The 23,102-nt window shown below is 37.1% G+C and overlaps 1 protein-coding gene across 1 annotated transcript in view; it reads right to left on the reverse strand.

Moving 5' to 3' along the window:
* LOC122681189 (ubiquinol-cytochrome-c reductase complex assembly factor 1) overlaps positions 1-23,102 on the reverse strand; it is a 92,578-nt gene that overhangs the window by 64,493 nt on the left and 4,983 nt on the right. Inside the window, exons 2-4 of the mRNA XM_043882936.1 lie at positions 14,849-14,953; positions 5,605-5,691; positions 4,625-4,732 (exon numbers count right to left, since the gene is read on the reverse strand). Of these exons, the coding sequence (XP_043738871.1) occupies positions 4,625-4,732; positions 5,605-5,691; positions 14,849-14,953 (300 nt within the window). The remainder of the gene's footprint in view (positions 1-4,624; positions 4,733-5,604; positions 5,692-14,848; positions 14,954-23,102) is intronic.

Genomic DNA, 23,102 nt, shown 5'->3' on the forward strand with positions numbered 1-23,102 from the left:
AAGCATGGAGTCTAAACCACTGGACCACCAGGGAAGTCTTCCTACCTCTATTTTAAAAACTGGATTTGAAAAAAGTAAAAATAAAAAAAATAAAATAAAATAAAAACTGGATTTGTTGTTAAAAATCTTCCCCAAAGAAAGCTGCAGGCTTGAGGGCATCACTAGAGAACTCTATCAAATATCTGAAGAAATTATATCAAATCTACATAAACTCTTGCAGAAAAAAAGCAAAGAACACATCCCAGCTCATTCTATGATCCAACATTACCCTGGTATCAAAACCAAAGACATCAGAAGAAAACAATACAGTAAAACCATAGTCTTCAAGAACACAGATCCAAAACTCTTTAACAAAATACTAACAAATCAAATCCATCAGTATTTTTAAAAGAGAACATATCATGATCAACTGGAATTTATCCCAGGAATTTCAAGATAAGTCAACATTCACAAATCAGTGTAATTCACCATATCAGCAACATAAAAATGCAGCATGTTTCACTTTTTAACACCTACAGTTTGGGGAGTATTTTATATAGAACACATTTAGAGAAGCACTGGTCTGTACCATTGCCAAACTAATGATATCCTAATGATACCATTATCGAAATGACTTGGCCTTGACAGGCCTATTATTATCCTTGAAACAGAGAGTGTAGGACATCTGTAAGCTCTTCATTTCAGTCAACAAATAATCTATTGAGCACCTAACTCAGTACCTAACACTGATTTGGACACTAGGAAATACAGCAATAAACAAAGCAGTTAAAAAGTCCTTTCATGGAACTTAAGGCCTAGTTTAACTATCATGACACATTTAAAATTTTTCTTTTTTATTTTAGGCCTCACCTTGTGGCATGCATCCCCTGCATTGGGAGCAAAGAGTCTTAACCAGTAGATGGATGCCCAGGGAAGTCCCAACACAGTTATAATTTCAAGTAAAATTCCTAATGGCCTATGTCAAAATTTTTTTTAAATCTGCAGTTTCCTTCCAATTCTTATATACAGTCTTCTGGTTCATAATTAATCACTTTCTCTAAGGAAAGGCACACTTGCCTGCAAGGCCCCACATCATTCCTTGAGAAAGAAGTTTTTCCCCACCACATGTTCATGAAGCAACCATTCATTACAAATAATGAAGACCTCACCATATTGGCCAGTGTATTTATACAGTGCTCATACTGTGGCAATGAGGAGCATTTTATAGTTCCTCACTTTTCCTGCAGCAAAGCCAAGCCTTTATACTTGGGTGAGCCATTTTCCTGGACAAATCTCTAAAGCAAGTCCCTTAAGACCATCACACAGGGACTGGAAATAACAACTCGGGGAAAGAACCTCTTCAAGACTCATGTGTTAATATAAGTTAAGCAAGTAGGTGGACTAAATTTCCATCCAGTCAATACAAATTGTTCTGGTTCTCGGATGACTTCATGTTTATTTCATTCTAACTTTGGAAGACTCCATCAGTATAATTGACTAAAACACAAGCACCTAAGACAGCTTTGGGAAATGAAAATCAGCTTTCCCAATAACTGATGCAGTTTGTACCATCTTACAAGATGAAAAACGAATCTATTAAAGGCTTGCAGTCACAGTTGTGTGAGAGTTGGAAGGGGCTTTGAAGTCATTTGAACTTTCTCTTCTGTACTGGAATTCCTTCTCCAGCATTCTTGATTCACAGTCAACTATCTGGGCCCCTGTTCAAACAAGCCCAATGACCTTGTGAGGCTACCTAGTCCACTGGAGGACAATTCTTATTAGATTTGTGTTACACTGAACATAAATCTGCTTCGTGTAACATTCATTAAACATGATCTGCACACTGGAATACCTCAGATTAAGTCTCTCCTTTTTCTTAGTATACTTATTTATGTATTTAGGAGAAGGCAATGGCAACCCACTCCAGTACTCTTGCCTGGAAAATCCCATGGACGGAGGAGCCTGGTAGGCTGCAGTCTATGGGGTTGCAAAGAGTCAGACACGACTGAACAACTTCACTTTCACTTTTCACTGTCATGCATTGGAGAAGGAAATGGCAACCCACTCCAGTGTTCTTGCCTGGAAAATCCCAGGGACGGAGGAGCCTGGTAGACTGCTGTCTATGGGGTCGCACAGAGTCGGACACGACTGAAGCGACTTAGCAGCAGCAGCATTTATGTATTTAGCTGCACCAGATCCCAGTTGTGACACATGGGATCTTCAGTTGTAACACTTGAATTCCTAGTCATGCCATGTGGGATCCAGTTCCTTGACCAAGGACTGAACCCAGGCGCCCTGCACTGGAAGAAAACAGTCCCAGCCACTGGACCATGAGGAAGTTCCTCTCCTTTTTTTTTTAACATTTCTTCTTCAAATACCTGAGAAAACCATTAGTCTTCTCTTTCCAGGCAAAGCATCCCTATTTCCTTCAACCACTCTTCATTCAAGTTTCTGAAGGCTTCACAAGGCTCACTGCCCATTTCTGAATGCATTCCAGTTTGTCAGTGTCCTTCAGAACAGGAATAACTTTTTGGCTTAATGCTAATCTGGAAACTGCCTATTCAATGACATGTGGCTAAATCTGTTAAACGTTATCCTTATCTTACCTGATCATTGTTCCATAAAGATAATGAAAAAAAATGGTTATTTTGTGATAGTCAAGCAGGTAAGGAAAAGCCACATTTAAATTCTTGAATACGCATCTAGAAAAAAAATGGAACCACACACGAAAACATTACATAAAAAGATGGAGGAAAGATGGCTGACACTGCTGATGTGGAGAGACAGGGAGACATTTTACTCCCTAATGAAAGACATGTGAAAAGACAAAATTCAAAGATTCCTGCCAGTGCAACCCCAATACAAGTGTCTGCCATAGACTTCTGAGTCAACATTTGCTGAAAAAGGCTCTTTCAAAATGGAAAGTTGTACCTACATTTTCCCACCCAAATTATACCAGAATGTCATACTTGGATGTTTTGATGTCACAAATTAAAAATGAAGGTTACAGGAAACACACTGCCACATCACAAAAGATTTTTTAAATGCAATTAGAGACTTGGTTGAGGTCACAAGGGAACCAAGAAAAATTAGAGACTAACTTAAACTAAAACAGTGAAGAAATTTTCCTGATGATTTAGTAATCCTCCAAATGGTAGCCAACTTTCCCTCTGGAATCATAAAAATACAGACGAGACAAAGCATATGGAAGCAACCAAGTGGAACTCAACCATCAAGAAATTAATAAAACAGTCAATTTTTTTCTCTTTTCTTTTTTTCTTTCTGCTCTTATTTTCCTTTTAATTTCTTACTTTCAGACAAAACACTTACGCTTTTAAATCCCAATGCTATGATTGCAAATCTTTTTTTTTTTTGCAAATCTTTTTTTTTTTTAATAGAGGAAAAGATCCTGCTTAATATTACCAAATATACCAATGATTATCATTTGCCAAGGAATTATGATGTAAAAAGAGATAACTTTAAGGAGCATAAATAGTATTTCATTAGTGATTAAGAAGGCACTTCATAACCTTAGGATCTTAAGAACATTATTATAACTGAGTATGTGTCTTATCTTCTACACTTTTCAAAGCCCCTTACAGACAAAATGCTGGCGGAATCACTGTTCAATTTATGTAAAAGGGAGGGTATAGAAAAAAGCCTATATGTGTTGCAGTTGGAACTGTTAGGAAGACAGCCAGACATTTTAAGAGAAAACTAAAAGTAGAGTCCACAATAAAATTTAAGTTCTATAATAATTTGACTACAACTTGTTAAAAAGGTGTAAGTGAAATAATTTAGTCATTCTGGGCAAAGCTATGGTGTTTCCTAAAAAAGTCTTCTCTACTGCTTTGTATTGGTTTGATTATGACTTATGACTATAACTTATGACTGATAGGTTTATCCAACATTCTAGAAACCTTGAAAAGTATTAAAAGGTACTTTTGCCATAATCATAGAAAGAAACAGTAGTACTAGAAGATAACTGGGCTGAGAAAAATCCAGTGACTTGTGTTTTATTACTTAATTGGTTAGAGGCATTTCTATAAAAGTCCAGGGGCAGTAGCACCTGATGCCAAGTAGACATTCACTCATTTATAGCAAGTACTATATAACAGATAATGTGTGAGGCCAAGATCTCATAAGGAATGACACAGCAGACAGCCCTCCATAATATGAATTATAATAAATCACAGAATTGATTAATTTTAAAAATGCTCATTAACAAAATTTTAAAGAAAATCACTACCATGACCTAGAGAAAATCACTTATGAATAATGGAAAGTAATGTTTCCTTAAGAACACTGCCCATCAGAACATCTGGCCCATCTAACTCCTTAGAACTTATCTATATGGCATTCACGTGGCAAAGATCTGGAAAGACCAGTCTTATTCGATTGCCTGCTACTGAGATACTTCTAAGCAATCAAGTGAAGGGAGTAGAGGCAGTGTTTCAGCCCCACATGCTGTATAGACCTGACTTAGAATGGGAGACAAGGGGATACAACATGTTTTAAAGCTCTCAAAATAATACATGCATTTCACAAAAAGCAAAGCAGAAGCTTTAAAAAAAAAAAAAAATCTTCTGCAAGGAGCAGAAAGCACAAAGCTCAAAAAGAAAAATGAGAAAAACTGAGACTTTACCCATTTACTGTATTTCAGAGGTCCTGTGAATCCCATGGCTTCTATTATCTTTGTGAAAGCACCAACCTTTTCCTCAACAGGCTGTGGTGAATCCTTGGTAGAAGAAAGCTATTTAATAAAAAAGAAGGAATCAAAAATCAGTTGCAAAAAAACATTTCTTAACAGAATGCTTTTATTTCTCATTAGGTCTAAGGGGAATTTTTATTGCTTAGATATTTTTCATCCAGAATTTTTAATTCTCATTTTTCTGGGTACTTCTTCACTCAGTACAAACATATCTGGAACCCTAATCGATGCCCTCCAAATTCCAGAGCAGACATATGCACCCCATTTAAGTTCTACAGAAAAGAGTATTTTAAAAAAGAAATCTTGACCCCTCCCCCCATCTCCCAAAGAACAATTCTGAGAAAAGGAATGCTCTATGTTTATTGACATTATAGGAAAAGGAAAGAAAAATATTATCTGAAAGCAGACAAAATCATAGACATAATCAACCAAAGCAAGTACTGAAAACATGTTTTTAAACTCCTGTATTCTTAGTATAACAAATTTTATTAATGACTACAGATAAGTTTTGTAGTTCACAAATAAACTCCATGGAAAACCTTTCTAATGCTAAGCCTCTCTAAATGAAGCCAGGCTATCTAACTAATAAGAAATTCTCCAGATGTTAAATATTACTTTAACATAAAAAAAAAAAAAAAACACCTATGACTTTTTCTCTAAAGTGCTTTTCAAGCTAGAGAGTACAATGGAAGAAATACAAGACATGGGATCAGAAGCCTTAGGTTCCAATATTCAGCTGGTCTGTCTCCTCCCATCCTTGTAACCCTGGGCAAGTTACTTTACTTCCCTAAACTTTATCTTCTTCATTCAATAAAATTTCTTGCCTCATCCAGGTAACAATTTTGCTGAGTTTCAAATAAGAACACTTGTGTGAAAGCATGCTACAGACATAGAAAGAACTCATTAAGTCTCACCTTACTTGTAGTATGATACTTCCTCCTCAGCTCAATGTCTACTCCAGGAATTTGTACTGATCCACCACATGCTAGGGCCTGGCTCATCTGGAGCCCCAAGAGATTTAAGGAAAAAAGAAAAACAAACGGATGTAAGCAACACCGAGCACACACTTAGAAGGTTAATGTGAACAGAGTTACTTCGAAGTAAAAAATATAGAAACCAACCTTTCTTAACCCAGTTCCTAATGGTATCTAGTACATACTCAACAAACATCTGGTGAATATCTGAATAAATAAAAGAATATAAAATACCTTTCACAAAATAGGTACACAATAAGTAGTAGAAGTTTTCATCATCATTGTCAACATCACTGTTGTCCAGATCAGAATTGTCTTCCTTCTATGTTCACACTGTATATGAAAGCACTTTGGCAATATAACAGTCACTGAAAGTGAAAGTTGCTCAGTTGTGTCTGACTCTTCGCGACCCCACAGCCTATACAGGCCATGGAATTCTCCAGGCCAGAATACTGGAGAGGCCTTTCCCTTCTCCAGGGGATCTTCCCAAACCCAGGGATTGAACCCAGGTCTCCCTCATTGCGTGCAGATTCTTTACCAGCTGAGCCAGAAGGGAAGCCCAAGAATACAGGAGTGGGTGGCCTATCCCTTCTCCAGCAGATATTCCCAACCCAGGAATCAAACCGGGGTCTCCTGCACTGCAGACAGATTATTTGCCAACTGAGCTATCAGGGAAGCCATTAGTTAAAACTATTATGTGCCAGGCACTATGTAAGTGCCTCACAATGAATGTGCCTTGTACTTAAGTACCTTATGGAATCCTCACCATAATCCTACCAATACTGGTGATGTTATAATCAAGACCAATAAATATGGTTTTGAAAATAAATTCCTATGGAAAAAATAATATGCAAGCGATCCTCATTATTACCATTATTCACAAGAGTGAAAATTGGGGAGTAAGTCCAATGAGAAATGAGGTGGTTAACTAAATTAAGGTTCAGTCACTCAATGGAAAATCAAATGATCAGATTTTAAATAGAATTTATTTCTAAAGGCAGTTTTAGGCTCACACCAAAGTGCAGACAGCTCCCACATACCCCTTCCCACACATTTACAATATCTGCCACCATCAACATCCCTCAACAGAGTGGTACGTTTGTTACAATGGACGAACCCACACTGATACAACATTATCACCTAAAATCCACAGTTTACAAGAGATTATTATTTTTAGCAACATGAAAACATATTTATTATAAAATTATAGGTAGACACACAAATGCATATGTGCAAGTCTAAAATGGAATACACAGAAATGAGTTATTTCACTGTGCTGGTAGAATATTCAAGAGTTTAGGAACCTAGTTTCCAAACTCTCAGTACTGTTATATTTTCTTTACAATATAAAGTGATGGGGAAGGAGTAGCAGGAGGATTCCGTTCTGTTTTATTCCAAGAGAAGGGACACACTGAAATGAAAATGATTTTTCCTTTAATACTAATGAAGGAAAAAATGGAATTTCTAAATGTGGAGAGTTACTATTTACTTTTCTTTCCAAACAAGAATATTAAAAGATTAGTCAGGATTCTTCTGGTCAGTGCCAAGGACTTACACTTAAATTTACAGGTATCAAGAAGGCTGTGTAACATGAAACACAGAATCACTCCTATTATATCACATATACCAGTGTAATGGCCCACTAGAACATGAAACACTTAAACGGGTTCAAGGAACACAACCAACAGTCTCAACAAGCTGTGCTTTGGGGCAAGTTATATTAAATGACATGATCTTTTTCTTCCCCAGAAAACATCTAGTTTCCCCATACCTAAACATACCTATAAACACATACATTTACTTTTTTGTACTACCCATTCTTGCCCTTGCCCCCTAAAAGATTCCCTTGACCTTTATTTTGTGTGTGTGTGTTTTTTTTTTTCATTTATTTTTATTAATTGGAGGCTAATTACTTTATAATATTGTAGTGGTTTTTGCCATACATTGACATGAATCAGCCATGTGTTTTTACATGTGGATTTACATGTGTTCCCCATCCCGATCCCCCCTCCCGCCTCCCTCCCCATCCCATCCCTCTGGGTCTTCCCAGTGCACCAGCCCTGAGCACTTGTCTTATGCATCCAACCTGGGCTGGTGGTCTGTTTCACCCTTCCCTTGACCTTTAAAAACATTAATTTTTTCCTCTGTTTAAACCAAAAAGATATCAAATAACTTTTCGTAAAGAAAAAAGAGAGAGAGAAAATAACCCAAAATACTCACTGTCACTTTTTCAAAGAGGCCTTCTCTAACTGTTGTATCTAAAACAGTTTCTTGTCATCCCATGATTCTCTATCATAGCAGTAGCCTGTTCATTTCATTCACAGTACTCATTACAATGTACAATTATATTTTTATTACACACATATTTATTTTCTATCACCACCACCAAAAATATCCATGAGGGTAGGAACTAGCTGTATTACCAGAATCAAGTACAGTGCATTATACACAGCAAACACTTAAATATTTGTTGAATGAACAAACCCAGCCACTTTTAAGGTTACTTCTTATTATATGCTTCTTCACAAATGTATCTATTTATTTATGTTTTAGCTGCACTGTGTCTTCCTTGCTGCACAGGGGTCTACTCTTTGTTGCAATATGCAGGCTTCTCATAGCTGTGGCTTCTCTTGTTGCAAAGCACAGGCTCTAAGCCTGTGGGTTCAGTAGTTGGGGCACAGGAGTTTAGCTGCCCCTCGGCATTGTGAGATCTTCCCCGACCAGGGATCGAAGAGATCGAACCTGCATCCTCTGCATTGGCAGGCAAATTTTTATCCACTGGACCACCAGGAAAGCCCTTATTATATATCCTTCTTCTTATCTATACACATACCATGCATACATGTTTCCTCCAACTTTTATTAAATACCCACAATATGCCAGCCTTTGTGCCAGGTTTTAAGATACAACAACCCTTACCCTATGGAGCTCATAACCTTGTGGAGAAGAGAAAGAAAACTCACTTTACTTTCATATTTAAAAATATTTAAAGACCACCCACCAAACACACACACACACAAAGCATCAGAAAGGATATAAAGCAACTAGAACTCTTATACTCTGCTGATGGGAGTATAAAATGATACAATCACTTTGAAAAATTATTTGACAGTATCTATGAAGCTGAATGTATACACATTCTGTAAGATTCAACAATTCCATTTCTAAGTATATACCCCAATAGAAATGTGTATATATCCTCACAAAAATGTATACTAGAATGCTCATAAGAGCCCTATTTATAAAAGCCCAACTAGAAACAATCTAAATATCCATCAATAAATAAGTGGAAAAATTAACTGTGGTACAGTCAGACAACAAAATACTACACAACAATGAGAATGAACAAACTATTACGACACACAGTAACATAGATGAATTTCTAAAACAAAGTTGAATGAAAGTAGACAAACAAAAGAGAGTACATATCATGTTTGAAAGGCAAAACTACTTTGGTGTTCAAAGAGAAGACTGCTTAACTTTGGTTAGGGGCAGAGACCAGAAGGGGATCAAGGAACTTCTGGGGTTATTTCTTGATGTGGGAGCTGGTTATGTTCACTTGGGGATAATTCATTGAGTCACATACTTATGACTTATGCCTTTTTGTATTTTTATTATACTTCAATAAAAAATAGAAATTTAGAGATCAAAAAGATCTGGAGTCATCAAAAAAGAGATTATGGATAAGTGTTAAGACGACAGCAGCATAGAGAAAGTGACTGAAAAGACAAAGGTGAGAAGCAAGGGGTAGTGGAAGACAAAAAAACAAGGTTAGAAGCTCCAGCTATCTCATATGTTTGTTTTGCAACCAAATAAAATAATCTATGTAAAAGAGATGGGTAAACTTCAATGCATAAAACAAATATGAAGACCTGTTCCAGACAAATCCAACAGCAAACTCTTATGCAAGCAGCCCCTCATTAAGTGAAATGCTAAAATTTCACTCTTCTTTTTTTGCTTCCAAAAAGGTTCTAAAAATGAAAAGACCTTCCCGATCTGAAAGAAATAGAGAAAGAGAAGAGGGAAAGAAGGAAGGAATGAATGGAGGGAGGGAGGAAAAAGGGGAATAGAAGAGAAAGACTCAGCAATTCTTGAATATCTGGTCCTTTTAGCAAAACTATAAGCTCCACCAGGGCACAGTATATCTTATACTTCTTTTATTTTCTGTCCCACTGCTCAACACCATTCTGGGCATGGAGTCAGCACTCAATAAAAACTAGGTGGGTTTTTTTTTTTTTTTAAATAGAAGGACAATCTGGAGAAGGTCCAGAAAAGAACCACAGGAATGATCAAAGAGATGAATAAAAGGTCCTAGTGGAAAGGTTAAAACGAATTGAGGCTGTTTAGCTTGGAGAAAAAGCAATTAAAGAACTAAGGAGAAACTTAGAATAACAACACTTGAGCTGGAAGGAATCTCAGAGATCTTCTAAGTCCAACCTTTTCCTTTCACAGATGAGGAAACTAAGACCCAAGGAGAGGTTGCAACTTGAGGTAGTTTTAGGACAAAAAAAATTTTTTTTAAGTTTCCATTTACAAGATGAGAAAATTTACCCAAGGAGCATGAACATAAATAGCAAACAAAAATCATAGTTACAATTTACTAAAGATCTCCCATATGCCCAGCATCTGAATGCTTGCTGTTTTACTTTTGTTATCTCACAGAAATCTTTCAAAGTTGATACTATTTTTTCCCATTTAGAAATAAGGACTCTAAGCCTCAAAGAAGTAAAGTTCTTTAAGGGGTAAAACTTATATTCAGAGCTCTCTTCTCTCCCCTAGCTGATTCAAAAACCTAAGTAGAGTTCAACATTGGCTAATGTACACTTAGCACCCAGATCTTAATTTCTAAATATTCCTAATATTCTTCTCCAATAAATGGAACTAGGGCTCCCCAGGGAAACTGTTGACTCTAGGACTCGAGCAAATTAAATACAGCATGAACCTGAAACATCTTGTGGTACCCAAGAAATAAAGAAGTGTTCAAAAACTGAAGGAAGGTAGAAAAGAACTTGAAGGAGCTCTCAATAGCCAAACATGGGACAATTTGATCAACAAAATAAATAATGAGAATAGATTATAACTCACAGAATAAATATCCATTAGCTCATACTGATACAAACAAAATAACTGAATAAACAAATAAATGGAGAGGGAGTGACAGCTCATCCTTACAGTAGAATTCCAGTCAACAAATGGAGTATGTATTGATGGAATTAGAAAATGACCATCAAGCAAACACCACAGTAATGACTACTGCAGTCAAGAACCATAAATAGAATTATCACATGATACAGCAATACCACGTCTAGCTAAATATAAAAAAAAAAAAAATTTAAAGCAGGAGCTTGAAGAGATATTTGCACACTTATCTTCACTAAAGCATTTTTCACAATAGCCAAGATGTGGAAGCAACCCAAATGCCCACTGACAGAACAATGGATAAAAAAACTGTAATATATAAATACAATGGAATATTATACAGCTTTAAAAAAAAATCTTGTCACATGCTATAACACAAATGAACTTTGAAGACATCAGGCCAAGCAAAATAGGTGACAAAAAGACAAATACTGTATGATTCCACTCATATGTAGTATTGTACTCAGTTGCTCAGTCATGTCTGATTCTTTTGTGACCCCATGGACTGTAGCCTGCCAGGCTCTTCTGTCCATGGAATTTTCCAGGCAAGAATACTGGAGTGGGCTGCCATTTCCTACTCCAGAGCCAACCCAGGGATCAAACCCACATCTCTTGTGTCTCTTGTATTGGCAGGCAGGTTCTTTAGCACTAGCAACACCTGGGAAGTCCCTTAGGCAGCATTAAAGAAACAGAAAGCTGGAAAGGAGGTTGCCAACAGCAGGCGGGGATATACATTTTCAGTTTTGAAAGATGAAAAATCTCTAGATATATACTGTTTAATAATGTGACTATATTTTACACTACTGAATTTGCATACTTAAAAATGGTGGTAACTTTGTTATGTGTATTTTATCAAAATTTTTAAAGTAATTATTACATACCATTAAAAAAAAAGAACCATCAATGGGCGCTAAAAGTAATGAGCAAAAGTATGATGAGAAATCTGTACCATTTCAAAGTATCTTCTCACAAGATACTAATTACAAAGGGGAAAAGTTAACTTTAATTAATAACCAAGTGACCAAGGTTAACATCACCAGTAATAAGACATGTTGGCATCATGTATCCCCTGATAAGACACACTGAGAAGGAAACAATGTCACTTTTCCCAAAAATGCAAGGCCTTAATCTAATTTTAAGAAAATATTAGACAAACCCAAACCGAGAACCAAAACAGGAATTAATGGGGGGAAAAAACTGGGATAGGTATTCAGATTATTTAATAGTATTACATCAATGTTGACTTCCTGGTTTCAATAACTGCACTATGGTCATATAAGATGTTAACATCAAAGGAAGCTAGATGAAGGATATATGGGAACACTACTATTTTTATCATTTTTTTATGTTTAATTTATTTCAAAATTTAAAAAAATTTTAAAGTAGACTCATCAAAGTATGATAGAACTTCAAGAGGTTATTTAGAAAAGATAGTTGAGAATTCAACATCCCCAGCCTTTTGAAAACAATAACAGGATTATAGCAATGGACATTACCTTAGAGATCTTCTGATACTACCATTCACCCAATGAAAGATACTTTTATGTCATGCCCCTAACACAGTCTTCCAATCATTGCTTGAATATTTCCAGTAAGAGTAAATTTACTTTGCCAAATATAGCCAACACATTCCATTACACCACAATTTTAGTTAACACAAGGTTCTTCCTCATTCTGAGCCAAATCTGCCTCCCTCTCGGACATGCGCCTGAGGATGTCATTCTGAGGCAGAGTTTTCCAACCAGAACTCAAAACTGGGAAGATGTACCAGTGAGGTACGGTCAACATGACAAAATGTCCAGTTTATTTACAATGGCTGAAATTACATCTTGTCAGCATGAGATAAACAACTCCAAGTTATTTACATGGATACCTTGCTATAATGCTGTCCGAGAACCTAATACAGTACCTGGTACGTATTAGGTACCCAAGAAATGTTTATTGATTCAAAGAATGAGGCCCAAGTCAGAGACTGATAGAATGAGCTCCCCCTTCCACCTTCTTTGCACAAATTATTTATAAATGACTTAGAGCTACAGGATAAATTCTATTAAAATTTGCTAGGACTTCCCTGGTGGTACAGTGGTTAAAAATCTGCCTGCCAATGCAGGGAACACAGGTTCAGTCCCTGGTCTAGGAAGATTCTACATGCCTCAGGGCAACTAAGCCCATGCGCCACAACTACTGAGCCCCAGCGCCATAACTAATGAAGCTGCCCGCTCTAGAACCTGCACTCCGCAACTAAGAGAAGCCCAGGCGCCACGACTGGAGAGCAGCCCCTGGTCTCCGCAACTAGATAAAAGCCCAGGCAGCAATGAAGACCCAGCTCAGCCAAAAATAAATAAATAAATTTTCAATGCATACACAGACAAAACCAGAACACAGCCCAAAAACTTCTGAAAAGAAATAGCTACCTGGCTATGTAAAGTAGATCCCTCTTCCACACAAATATATTCTTCATTCATTCATTTATTGCCACCTCTGTGCCAGACTCAGTGAGAAGCCCAAGTAATACAGGGACAAACAAGACATTCTCAGAAGGGCAACCCTTATATACTAATTGAAGGGAATTACTCTGCATTTTAAGTATTTTAACATATTTATATAAGTAAATTACACAGTATATAATTTATACATCAAAAATAAATTTTCATTGCATTAAATATGAAAAAGATTAATGGCTACCAAAGGAAATTACATAAATTGGTAATAAAAATAAATTCCTAGTAGATAAATGAAGAAATGATAAAAGCATACAGTTTTTACAAACCAGAATACAACTGATAAAACACAGAAAAATGTTTAACCCTGATAAAGATATGCTAAGCAAAACAAGGTAACATTTTCTACCCAATTAGTTTAAATTAAAAAAAAAAAACATCCAATTTAGGGACTTCCCTGGTGGTCCAGTGGTTCTGCCTTTCAATGCAGGGGACGTGGGTTCGAACCCTGGTCAGGAAACTAAGATCCCACATGCCTCAGTGCAACTAAGCCCAAAAGCCACAACCGGAGGGTCTGTGCACAGCAACGAAGATCCTGCATGATGTAACTAAGACCCGAGACAGAAGATAAATAAATTAAAAAAAAAAAAAAATACAATTTAGGGGAAGTAAGGATGAAAAACTAGTTATATAAACATTGCTGGTGGCAGTATAAATTAAAACAACTTTTTGGAGAGGAAAATTGCTCACACCCTTTGACCTAGGGTGTACTCTCCTAGTTTACCCTTAATAAATAATTTAAAATAAGAAAAACTATACAGCAAGAAAATGGTAACCACATTAAAGTCTACTATGGCAAAAAAATTAGAAATAATTTTAACATAAATAAAGGCTAAATAAATAGAATAACATGTAGCCATTTCAAAAATTAATTATGGAATATGTCTAAAACATGAATAATGTCTGCTCTAATATGTGAAAAAGCACCAGAACATAAAATTCTGTAGATATTTGTTCAGGTACCTAAGGAAAAAATTAGTACACACACACATACTCAAAGACTGGAAAAGGACCAGCAGATGTTTTCAGGTTTGAAGTCATGGGTGATTTTTATTACCTTTATTATTGAATTATTTGTATAATTAGCAAAAATCAGGAACAGAAATCCTCAAGGAGGGTCCAAAGTAGACTATATTATAATGGATCAGGTGATCAGTGGTAAACTAAGGCCTCAAATAATTGTGCCTCTAATTTTATGTTCATAAAAAGGAAAAAAAGAAGCACTTTCTTACTCCAGGTAAAAGTGGTTACAAGAAAACTGAAGAAAGGTTAACTCTCAGATGAATATCTGGAAACACTCCCAACAGTAAAAATCAGACTGTACCATGGTATCCTAGGCTAAGTTCCACCACTGGGGTATTTAGAAGCCACGCCTTAGACACCATACAGTAAGGATCAGTCCTGAGCTGGCACCACAGAGACCCAGAAGTGGTCTCATGAGGTTTTTCCATCACACAATTTGGTTGGTTAATCTATAAATACATGACATTTGCACATTAACACTAAGGTTTTTTCATAGCAAGCAAAGGAACAACAAATCTTACCTGGAAAGTACCAGACAGAGTCCTGCCCCGCTGTCCCTGTGTAGGAGATGCAAGTAGCAATCGGCTGCATCCTGGAACCCACTGGGAGATGCTAATATGGTTTCTCTAGAAAAAGAAAAACATAGTTAGGAATCTATATCAGACTCCATGTGTAGAAGGCAAAGAGTGTATCTAAGTCTAGAAATCTTTCTAGAACAGGGCAAATGAAAGGAGAACTTCCAAAATAGGACCCGGCCCAAGGCTGCCCATGCTCATCTCTCCAAAGATAAAACGCACCCTTGCCTACCACAGACTAAAAGGATTCTGGTTAAGAGCTGACTCAAACTGCAGGACATGAGCTTCCTCTCAGAACAGGAACAAAATAAACCTACTTCAGGCATTTTACAGTTAGCTTATCATTTAGTTTGTGATTCCTTTTCACAAATACTGATTTATCTGCTCTTCATAAAATCCCTTTACATGAAACAGTGCTGGCATTACCATTATCCCCAAAAGGATGAAGAAACGAAGGCTGAAATTTTTTGGGTGGGAAAATACACTTGGGCAACTTGACTTCCAAGACAAAGGGATACTAAATGGCTGTTAGAGCTATGAGTGAGGTCCAATTTTCCCCTCTGGCATTAACTGACCTCAAAAAGGTCTCTGGACTAAAGTGAAAGGTTAGACTGGAGAAAGGAGGAGCTCTATCTTGCTCAATGAGAAGAATGCTTTATTTTATGAATCTGAAATGCAATCCACTGTATAAATGGCATCCCTGTACACAGCACTGGAAATCTCTATTCTAGGAACCAACTCTGGGGAGTCCAAGGGTTTCTCTCACATGACCTGTACACCTGATAGGGCCATAATAAAGAGTGGATATACAAACTGTCTGAAAACACTTTGCCAAACATCAATTACAAAGTGTGTGTATGTGTGTGTGAGCTCGGTTGTCCAGTCATATTCAGCTCTTTGCAATCCCATGGACTGTAGCCAGCCAGGCTCCTCTGTCTATGGAATTTTCCAGGCAAGAAAACTGGAACAAGTTGCCATTTCCTACTCCAGGGGATCTTCTCAACCCAGGGATCAAACCCACACCCCCTGCATTGGCAGGCAGATTCTTTACCACTGTGCCACCTGTGAAGCCCCATCAACTACAATACTAGGAGTCAAAGATCGATTCTAGTTTAAAATCAGCTACTTTAATATAATCTTTAGAAGTAATTAAACCTCTACGATGCTCATTTTCCTCTTAACAATCATTAGTAATATTTATTGTTGCTGTTTAGTCTCTGAGTTGTGTCTGACTCTTTTGCAACCCCATGAACTGTGTAGCCTGCCAAGCTCATCTGACCATGGGATTTCCCAGGCAAGAATACTGGAGTAGGTTGCCATTTCCTTCTCCAGGGATATTCCTGGACTAGGGATCAAATCCACATTACTACTGTTACTATCCCACGTATATGGATAAAGAAATGGAAGTAAGGATAGGATAAGTAACTTCCCAAGATCACATGGTTAATAAATGATGGGATGAAGATTTGAATCCAAGTAGCCCAATTCCTGGATACAAGCTAGTTTATGGAATGAAAAGGTAAAGGAAATATCTCCAAAGTCCTAGCTCTAACACTCTGTGACCTAGTCTTGAACCAATTAAAATGCAGCATAATACTATGGGAAGAGTCCTGTACTTAGAAAACACTGATTTGACTCACAGCTCCACTATCGGTGAACTATGAGTTTTCACTGCCTCTTCTATAAAATAAATAAAAATCCCTACCTTCAGGATTTTAAGGGGATAAATGTACTTTGCAGTATGTCCAACTCAATAAAATATTACCTTGAAGCTGAATCTCTATTTCCTCATGAGTAGGCAGGAAGGGCCAGGGGTAATGGGGAGAGAGGTGTTAAGAATTTTAAACCTAGAGATGCTTTCCAAAGTATCTCATTTCTAAAACTGTGTAACTGTTTCTAACAGGCTACTCACAGCAACTTATGTTTCAAATGAAAATTAAAGCTTAAAAACAGGATTTTATTTCAGCAGAGGTTTCACCTGTTGGGATTGTTTTCAAATGAGATACAATTATTGGCTTCTTGTTTACTAACAGCTGACACATTTACCAGATCATTCAGTGTCAGACAGTTCCTTTCCTAAAAATGTAAATATGTGGTAAGATCAAACTTCAGCAGATTCAGGCCCAAACACGGGGGCGGGGGGGTAAGAGGAAATTACAAGTAGGAACAATGCAAACTTTTGGACTTTCTGAAGAATTTCATCATGTTTTCCAACGTCAATAAAATTTCCTCTAATATTTGATTCTATCTGGTCTCATGCCAATACTACTCCTTATTAGAAGAAAGGAGCAATCAGCTCTGTCCTTTCCTTTTCTAATCCTATAACAAATCCTTAATTGAAACCGAGGTGTTTGAATTGCAAGCCTACCATTAAATAGCTATGTGACCATGAACCTGTTACTCAACACTCTGGACCTCCGTTTCCCCTATGTAAAAGTGAGAAGAGGGACTTCCCTGGTGGTCCAGTGGTTAAGAATCTGCCTTGCAATGCAGGGTACTTGGGTTCGATCCCTGATCAGGGAACTAAGAATCCAAACACCACGGGGCAAATGAGCCCATGTGGCACAAATACTGAGCCCATACAAGCCTGCAAGCTCCAACTAGAGAGAAGCCAGCCTACATGCAGAATGAAAGATCCGCATGCCGTAACTAAGATCCAACACAGACAAATAAATAATTTTTCTTTTAAAGTGGTAATAATAAAAGCTACCTCACAGGAGTATCCCAAGGACCACTTGTAAAAGCACTTAAGTAACAGTAAAACACACACACAAATGCTTCACTACTGCTATTAACAATTGTTACTGAATTATGTAAGAAACTTCTCTTTCCCCAGCAAACTATCACAGCAGCAAGAACCATTTTCTTAACATATTGTTTTGAACCTGGAATTCCCTTTCTCAAAAGCCTGCAGTGCCTTCAAGTACCTCTGTAGTCAAACACCTGATCTTTACCAACTGGACTCTTCTAGACCCATCAATATATTTACACATCCTGCCCTGCATTCTCCGCTCAGCAGTTCCAAAACCTGACTCATATTCCCTGCTTTGAGAATTACGGCTCCTCTCCACACAAGCTAATCCCTGTGCAGTCAGTTCCTCTGAGACTCGCTTCTTCACTTCTACCCAAACCATGAGCTCATTTACTTCAACCTAGATGCCAAATTCTGGTTCTACTGACTCTACTAAGTCCTTTTCCCTTCCCATCTCTCCCAATACTTCACTTATAAATATATAAATCTGTGGAAGTACTGATCATCCTCTTATAGGTACTAATGTATTAGGTCTACAACAATTAGCAAATTTCAATTCTCTTAAGTTCAGAAAAAATTTCCAGTGGTTTAAAATTATTATTTTAACTTAGGATAATATAAATATCATTATAAGTGGGAACTGGTTTTATCATCCTTTTGTGTCATCAACATTTCAAAACCAAAATTTTAAAGATAGGTTTTATGTTTGCATTTCCTGTGCATTTGCAATTTACAGGTGATTTTACATTGTATTTCAAAATATTCTGACTAGCTCTTTTTCTGACTATACTTTAATCAACTCACAGACTGTTTCTTCATGTGGTTTTAAAGACATGCAGTACTTTACTTTGCTCACTCATGAGCTGGAAAGGACTTTACAGATAGTCGATTCTCCTATTCCCCATAGTTACGTTTTACAAAGTGACCACAAACAGAGTTAGCAAACACTGAACCACTGCTCCTAGGAGAAACAGAGGGTTAGGTTCCTGCAAGCCTCTGGTCACAACATTTTCATCAACTCAATATATGATCTTGTTTTGTGTGTTTCTGTTTAAAGACACCTTATTTATTATATGTTAATTATGTCAAATATGTTGGTTCACTAACACTGAACTCGCAGCAAACAGAACTATAACTCACTCCTGAATAAAACTTCTCTAACATATGAATTTTCTCCGTAAGAAACATTACAGCCTTCTTGCACTCAGTTACATTAGACAGCACTTTAGCACTACATGTGAGACACATTTTACACAGGCAAATCAGGAACAAAAGCACAAAAATGAAAAAAAAAAATGCCACTAAATAGACTGAGAAGGATATCTGTTTACAGCATAAGAGCTGAAACAGAAAGTCAAAGTATCACCTCAGCTAGTAATATGCAAGTTACAGTCAAATTTTTCACCCCTCTGCACATGTCCACAAATGACTGCAAAAGCACAAGTATTGATTTGAGTTACAAATAAATTTTAGAAAGTATGTAAATTCACAAATGCAGGATTTGAGCAAATCAGTAAATATATTAAGGATGAGGGGTCGGGTTTCTATCAGAGAAAGGAGTTAACCAATATGAAAAGGCAAAAGGACAGAATAAACCCTGTGCTAATGGCTGGATTCAGAGTAACTGGTATGAGTTTTTAATATACAGAGATAAAGAAATAAATATGTATGTGTGTTTATGTATATGTATGTTGTTGTTGTTTAGTTGCTAAGCCGAGTCTGACTCTTTTGTGGTCCCATGGACCACATCCCATCAGGCTGCTGTGTCCATGGGATTTCCCAGGCAAAAATACTGGGGTGGGTCGCCATTTGCGTCTCCAAGGGATCATCCCATCCCAGGGATCACAGCTGTGTCTCCTGCATTGGTCAGCGGGTTCTTTACCACTGAGCCACGAGGGAAGCCCAGGTATATGTATACACATACATATATTTCCTACGCCTGTACTGATAAAGCCTGGAAGCAATGAAACCCCAGTTGCAATGACTACATGTAGCATCCAAACCTGGCTTCTTTTTTTTTTTTTTCTTTCAAACCTGGCTTCTAAACAGCGATATTTATTCAAAGGAGCCAGTCTTCTCTGGAGAAAAGTTGAATCCTGAATGGGGTTGAAGATCCTGAAACCTTAAGCACAAATGTCTGGAATTATTTGATCTGTCTAGCACTTCCTTGGAAGATTCCATCCATCCAAGAGGAACTCTCTCAGTATGAAAACCACTTTCCCCAGGAGCTCCCCAGGAGCTCTTTGTTTGTTGTTGTTGTTCAGTCGCTCAGTTATGTCCAATTCTTTGCAACCTCGTGGACTGCAGCATGCCAGGCTTTCCTGTTCTTCACTATCTCCTGGAGTTAGCTCAAACTTCTGTTCATTGAGTCGATGATGCCATCCAACCATCAAAATAGAGGCAATTGTTAACTCTGTGACTGCCTGAGGCAGTGGATAATACTTGGGAAAATAATAGGCTAACCAAAAAGTTTAAAGGAGAATCAAGGAAATGAGATATTCATAGGGGCCTTGAAAAGCTCTGACACATTCCTGGGAATCTCAGTGAGGCCATATGGATGCTCAGGTCTGTGCACACACCCAGAAAAGGAAAGACCTGAGACTGCCCTAAAGCTCTCATTTCTGGCTGACCCTGAGGCACTGCACAATCAGGAAATGAAGGTTAAGGCAGAACTGTCAAATGACCAGCAGAATATTAAAAGCATGCTCCAAAATGCACACAGAGCCCCTCAACAAATACTGAGAGACCCACTGATTCCAGGTGTTTAAGGAAATATCCATCCAATCATTACTTGACCACTAAGCTAACAGAGCAGAAAGCACACTATAAAGAATACAGACTTGACAGAATTAATTCAGAGAAGGCACTAAACAGAAAAGTAACAGCAAAGTCTGGGGAAAGTCCTGATCTCCAGAGCTGCTGCATAATATTATTTAAAACATTCAGTTTTCAACAAAAACTTATGAAACACAATAAAACAAAAAAGTATGATTCAGGGGGAAAAAAAAATCAACAAAAACTGCCCCTGAAGAAGCCTAGACATTAGACAAACTAAACAAAGACTTTGAATCAGCTATTTAAAAATTTTAACATCTAAAGGAAATCATGTCTAAAGAACTAAAATGAAATATGAGAACAGTATCTCACCAAATAAAGAATATCAATAAAGAGAAATTTTTACAAAAAGCCAAATTAAAATTCCTGAGTTGAAAAAAACAATAAATAAAATGAACATGTCACTAGAGAAGTTTAACAGCAGATTTGAGCAAAAGAAAGAATCAGTGACCTTAAAAATAGGTTGATTGTAGACTTTTGGATAGCAGCCATTCTGACTGGCATGAAATGGTACCTCATTGTGGTTTTGATTTGCATTTCTCTAATAATGAGTGATGTTGAGCATCTTTTCACATGTTTGTTAGCCATCTGTATGTCTTTGGAGAAATGTCTGTTTAGTTCTTTGGCCCACTTTTTGATTGGGTCATTTATTTTTCTGGAATTGAGCTGCAGGAGTTGCTTGTATATTTTTGAAATTAATTCTCTGTCAGTTGCTTCATTTGCTATTATTTTCTCCCATTCTGAGATTATCCACCCAAGAAACAGAAAGAAAAAAAATTAAGAAAATTTAACAGAGCCTCAGAGACTTACCATCAAATGTACCTATACCATCAAACTTACCAACATAAGTATAATGGGCATGTCAGCTGGAGAGGAGAGAAATTTAAAGAACAGGAAAAAAATATGTGAATACTGGCAGAAAATATGCGAAATCTGATGGAAAACAATCTATAAATTCAAGAAGCTCAACCTACTCCAAATAGGACAAATGCAGAGAGATACACAAATTAAAATATCACAATCAAGTTGTGGAAAGATATAAATCTCAGAAGCAGTAAGAGAAGGGACTCATTGTGTATGAGATCCTCAATAATATTAATAGCTGTACTTCTCGAAAAACATGGGGGCCAAAAGGCAGTGAGATGAAATACTCAAAATGTTGGAAGTAGCAGAGGGGAGAATGTCAAACAAGAATTCTATACCCAACAAAACTATCATTCAAATGTGAAGGAAAAATTAAGAATTTCTATATAAACAAAAACTGAGAGAATCTGTCAACAAGAGACCTGGCCTACAACAAATACTAAATAGAGAACTACAGGCTCAAATGATACCTCAAATACTAAAGAGAGAATTTCAGACTCAAATGATACCTTTGACAGTACAGCAACTCAAACCCACACGAAGAAATAAATTGCACTGATAAAGGTAAATATTTGGATAAATTTGAAAATAGTATAAATATTTTGCCCGTAATTTTCTTACTTTCATTTTTAATTTAAAAGACACTGCATAAAACAATAATTATAAATCTGTACTGAAGGGCACACAATGTATAAAGATGTAATTTGAATGACAATAATGGCACAAAGGAGGAGGGAAGTGATGAAGCAATATCGAATCATAATTTTTATATATTATTGAAATCACACTGGTATTTAATTTAAATTAGATTATTAGAAATGAAGATATTAGCTGTAATTCCCAGAGCAAACACTAAGAAAAAATAAAAAAATATAGTAAAACCTTATATCATATATAAAAATTAACTCAAAATGGATCTAAGACCTAAACATAAGGCCTAAAACTATGAAACTCTTAGAAGATAACGTCAGGGAAACATTTCATGACCTTAGATTGGGCAATGATTTCATAGATATATTACCAAAAGCAGAGGCAATAAAAAATAGTTAAGTTGGACTTCATTAAAATTAAAAGCCTCTGTGCATCAAAGAATACTATCAGTAAAGTGAAAAGACAACCCATGGACTGGGAGAAAATATTTGCAAATCATATACCTGATAATGGACTGACTAAAAACATAAAGAATTCAGACAATTCAAAAGCAAAAAAAATAACCTGATTTTAAAAAACGGGCAGAGGGCTTCCCTGGTGGCTCATTGGTAAAGAGCCAATGCACCTGTCAGTGCAGGAGACACAGGTTTGATCCCTGATCTGGGAAGATCCCACATGCCAAGGAGTAACTAAGCCCATGAGCCACAACCACTGAGTCTGTGCTCTAGACCCCGGCAACTACCGAAGCTCCTGCACCCTAGAGCCCATACTCAGCAACAAGAAGCCACCACAATGAGAAGCCCGTGTACCGCAACTAGAGTAGTCCCCACTTGCCACAACTAGAGAAAGACCATGCAAAGCAGTGAAAACCCAGCCAGAAATAAATAAAATTTTAAAACATTAAGAAAAAAAAGAATCCGCCAGCCAATGCAGGAACACAGGTTCGGTCTCTGATCCAGGAAGACCCCACATGCCTTGGAGCAATTAAGTCCACGCGCCACAAATATCAAGCCTGTGCTCTAGAACCTGGGGACCACGACTACTGAGCCCATGTGCTGCAACCACGGAAGCCTGTGCACCTAGAGTCCACGCTCCACA

This window comes from Cervus elaphus, chromosome 23 (genome assembly GCF_910594005.1).
Source record: "Cervus elaphus chromosome 23, mCerEla1.1, whole genome shotgun sequence".
Lineage (NCBI taxonomy): Eukaryota > Metazoa > Chordata > Mammalia > Artiodactyla > Cervidae > Cervus > Cervus elaphus.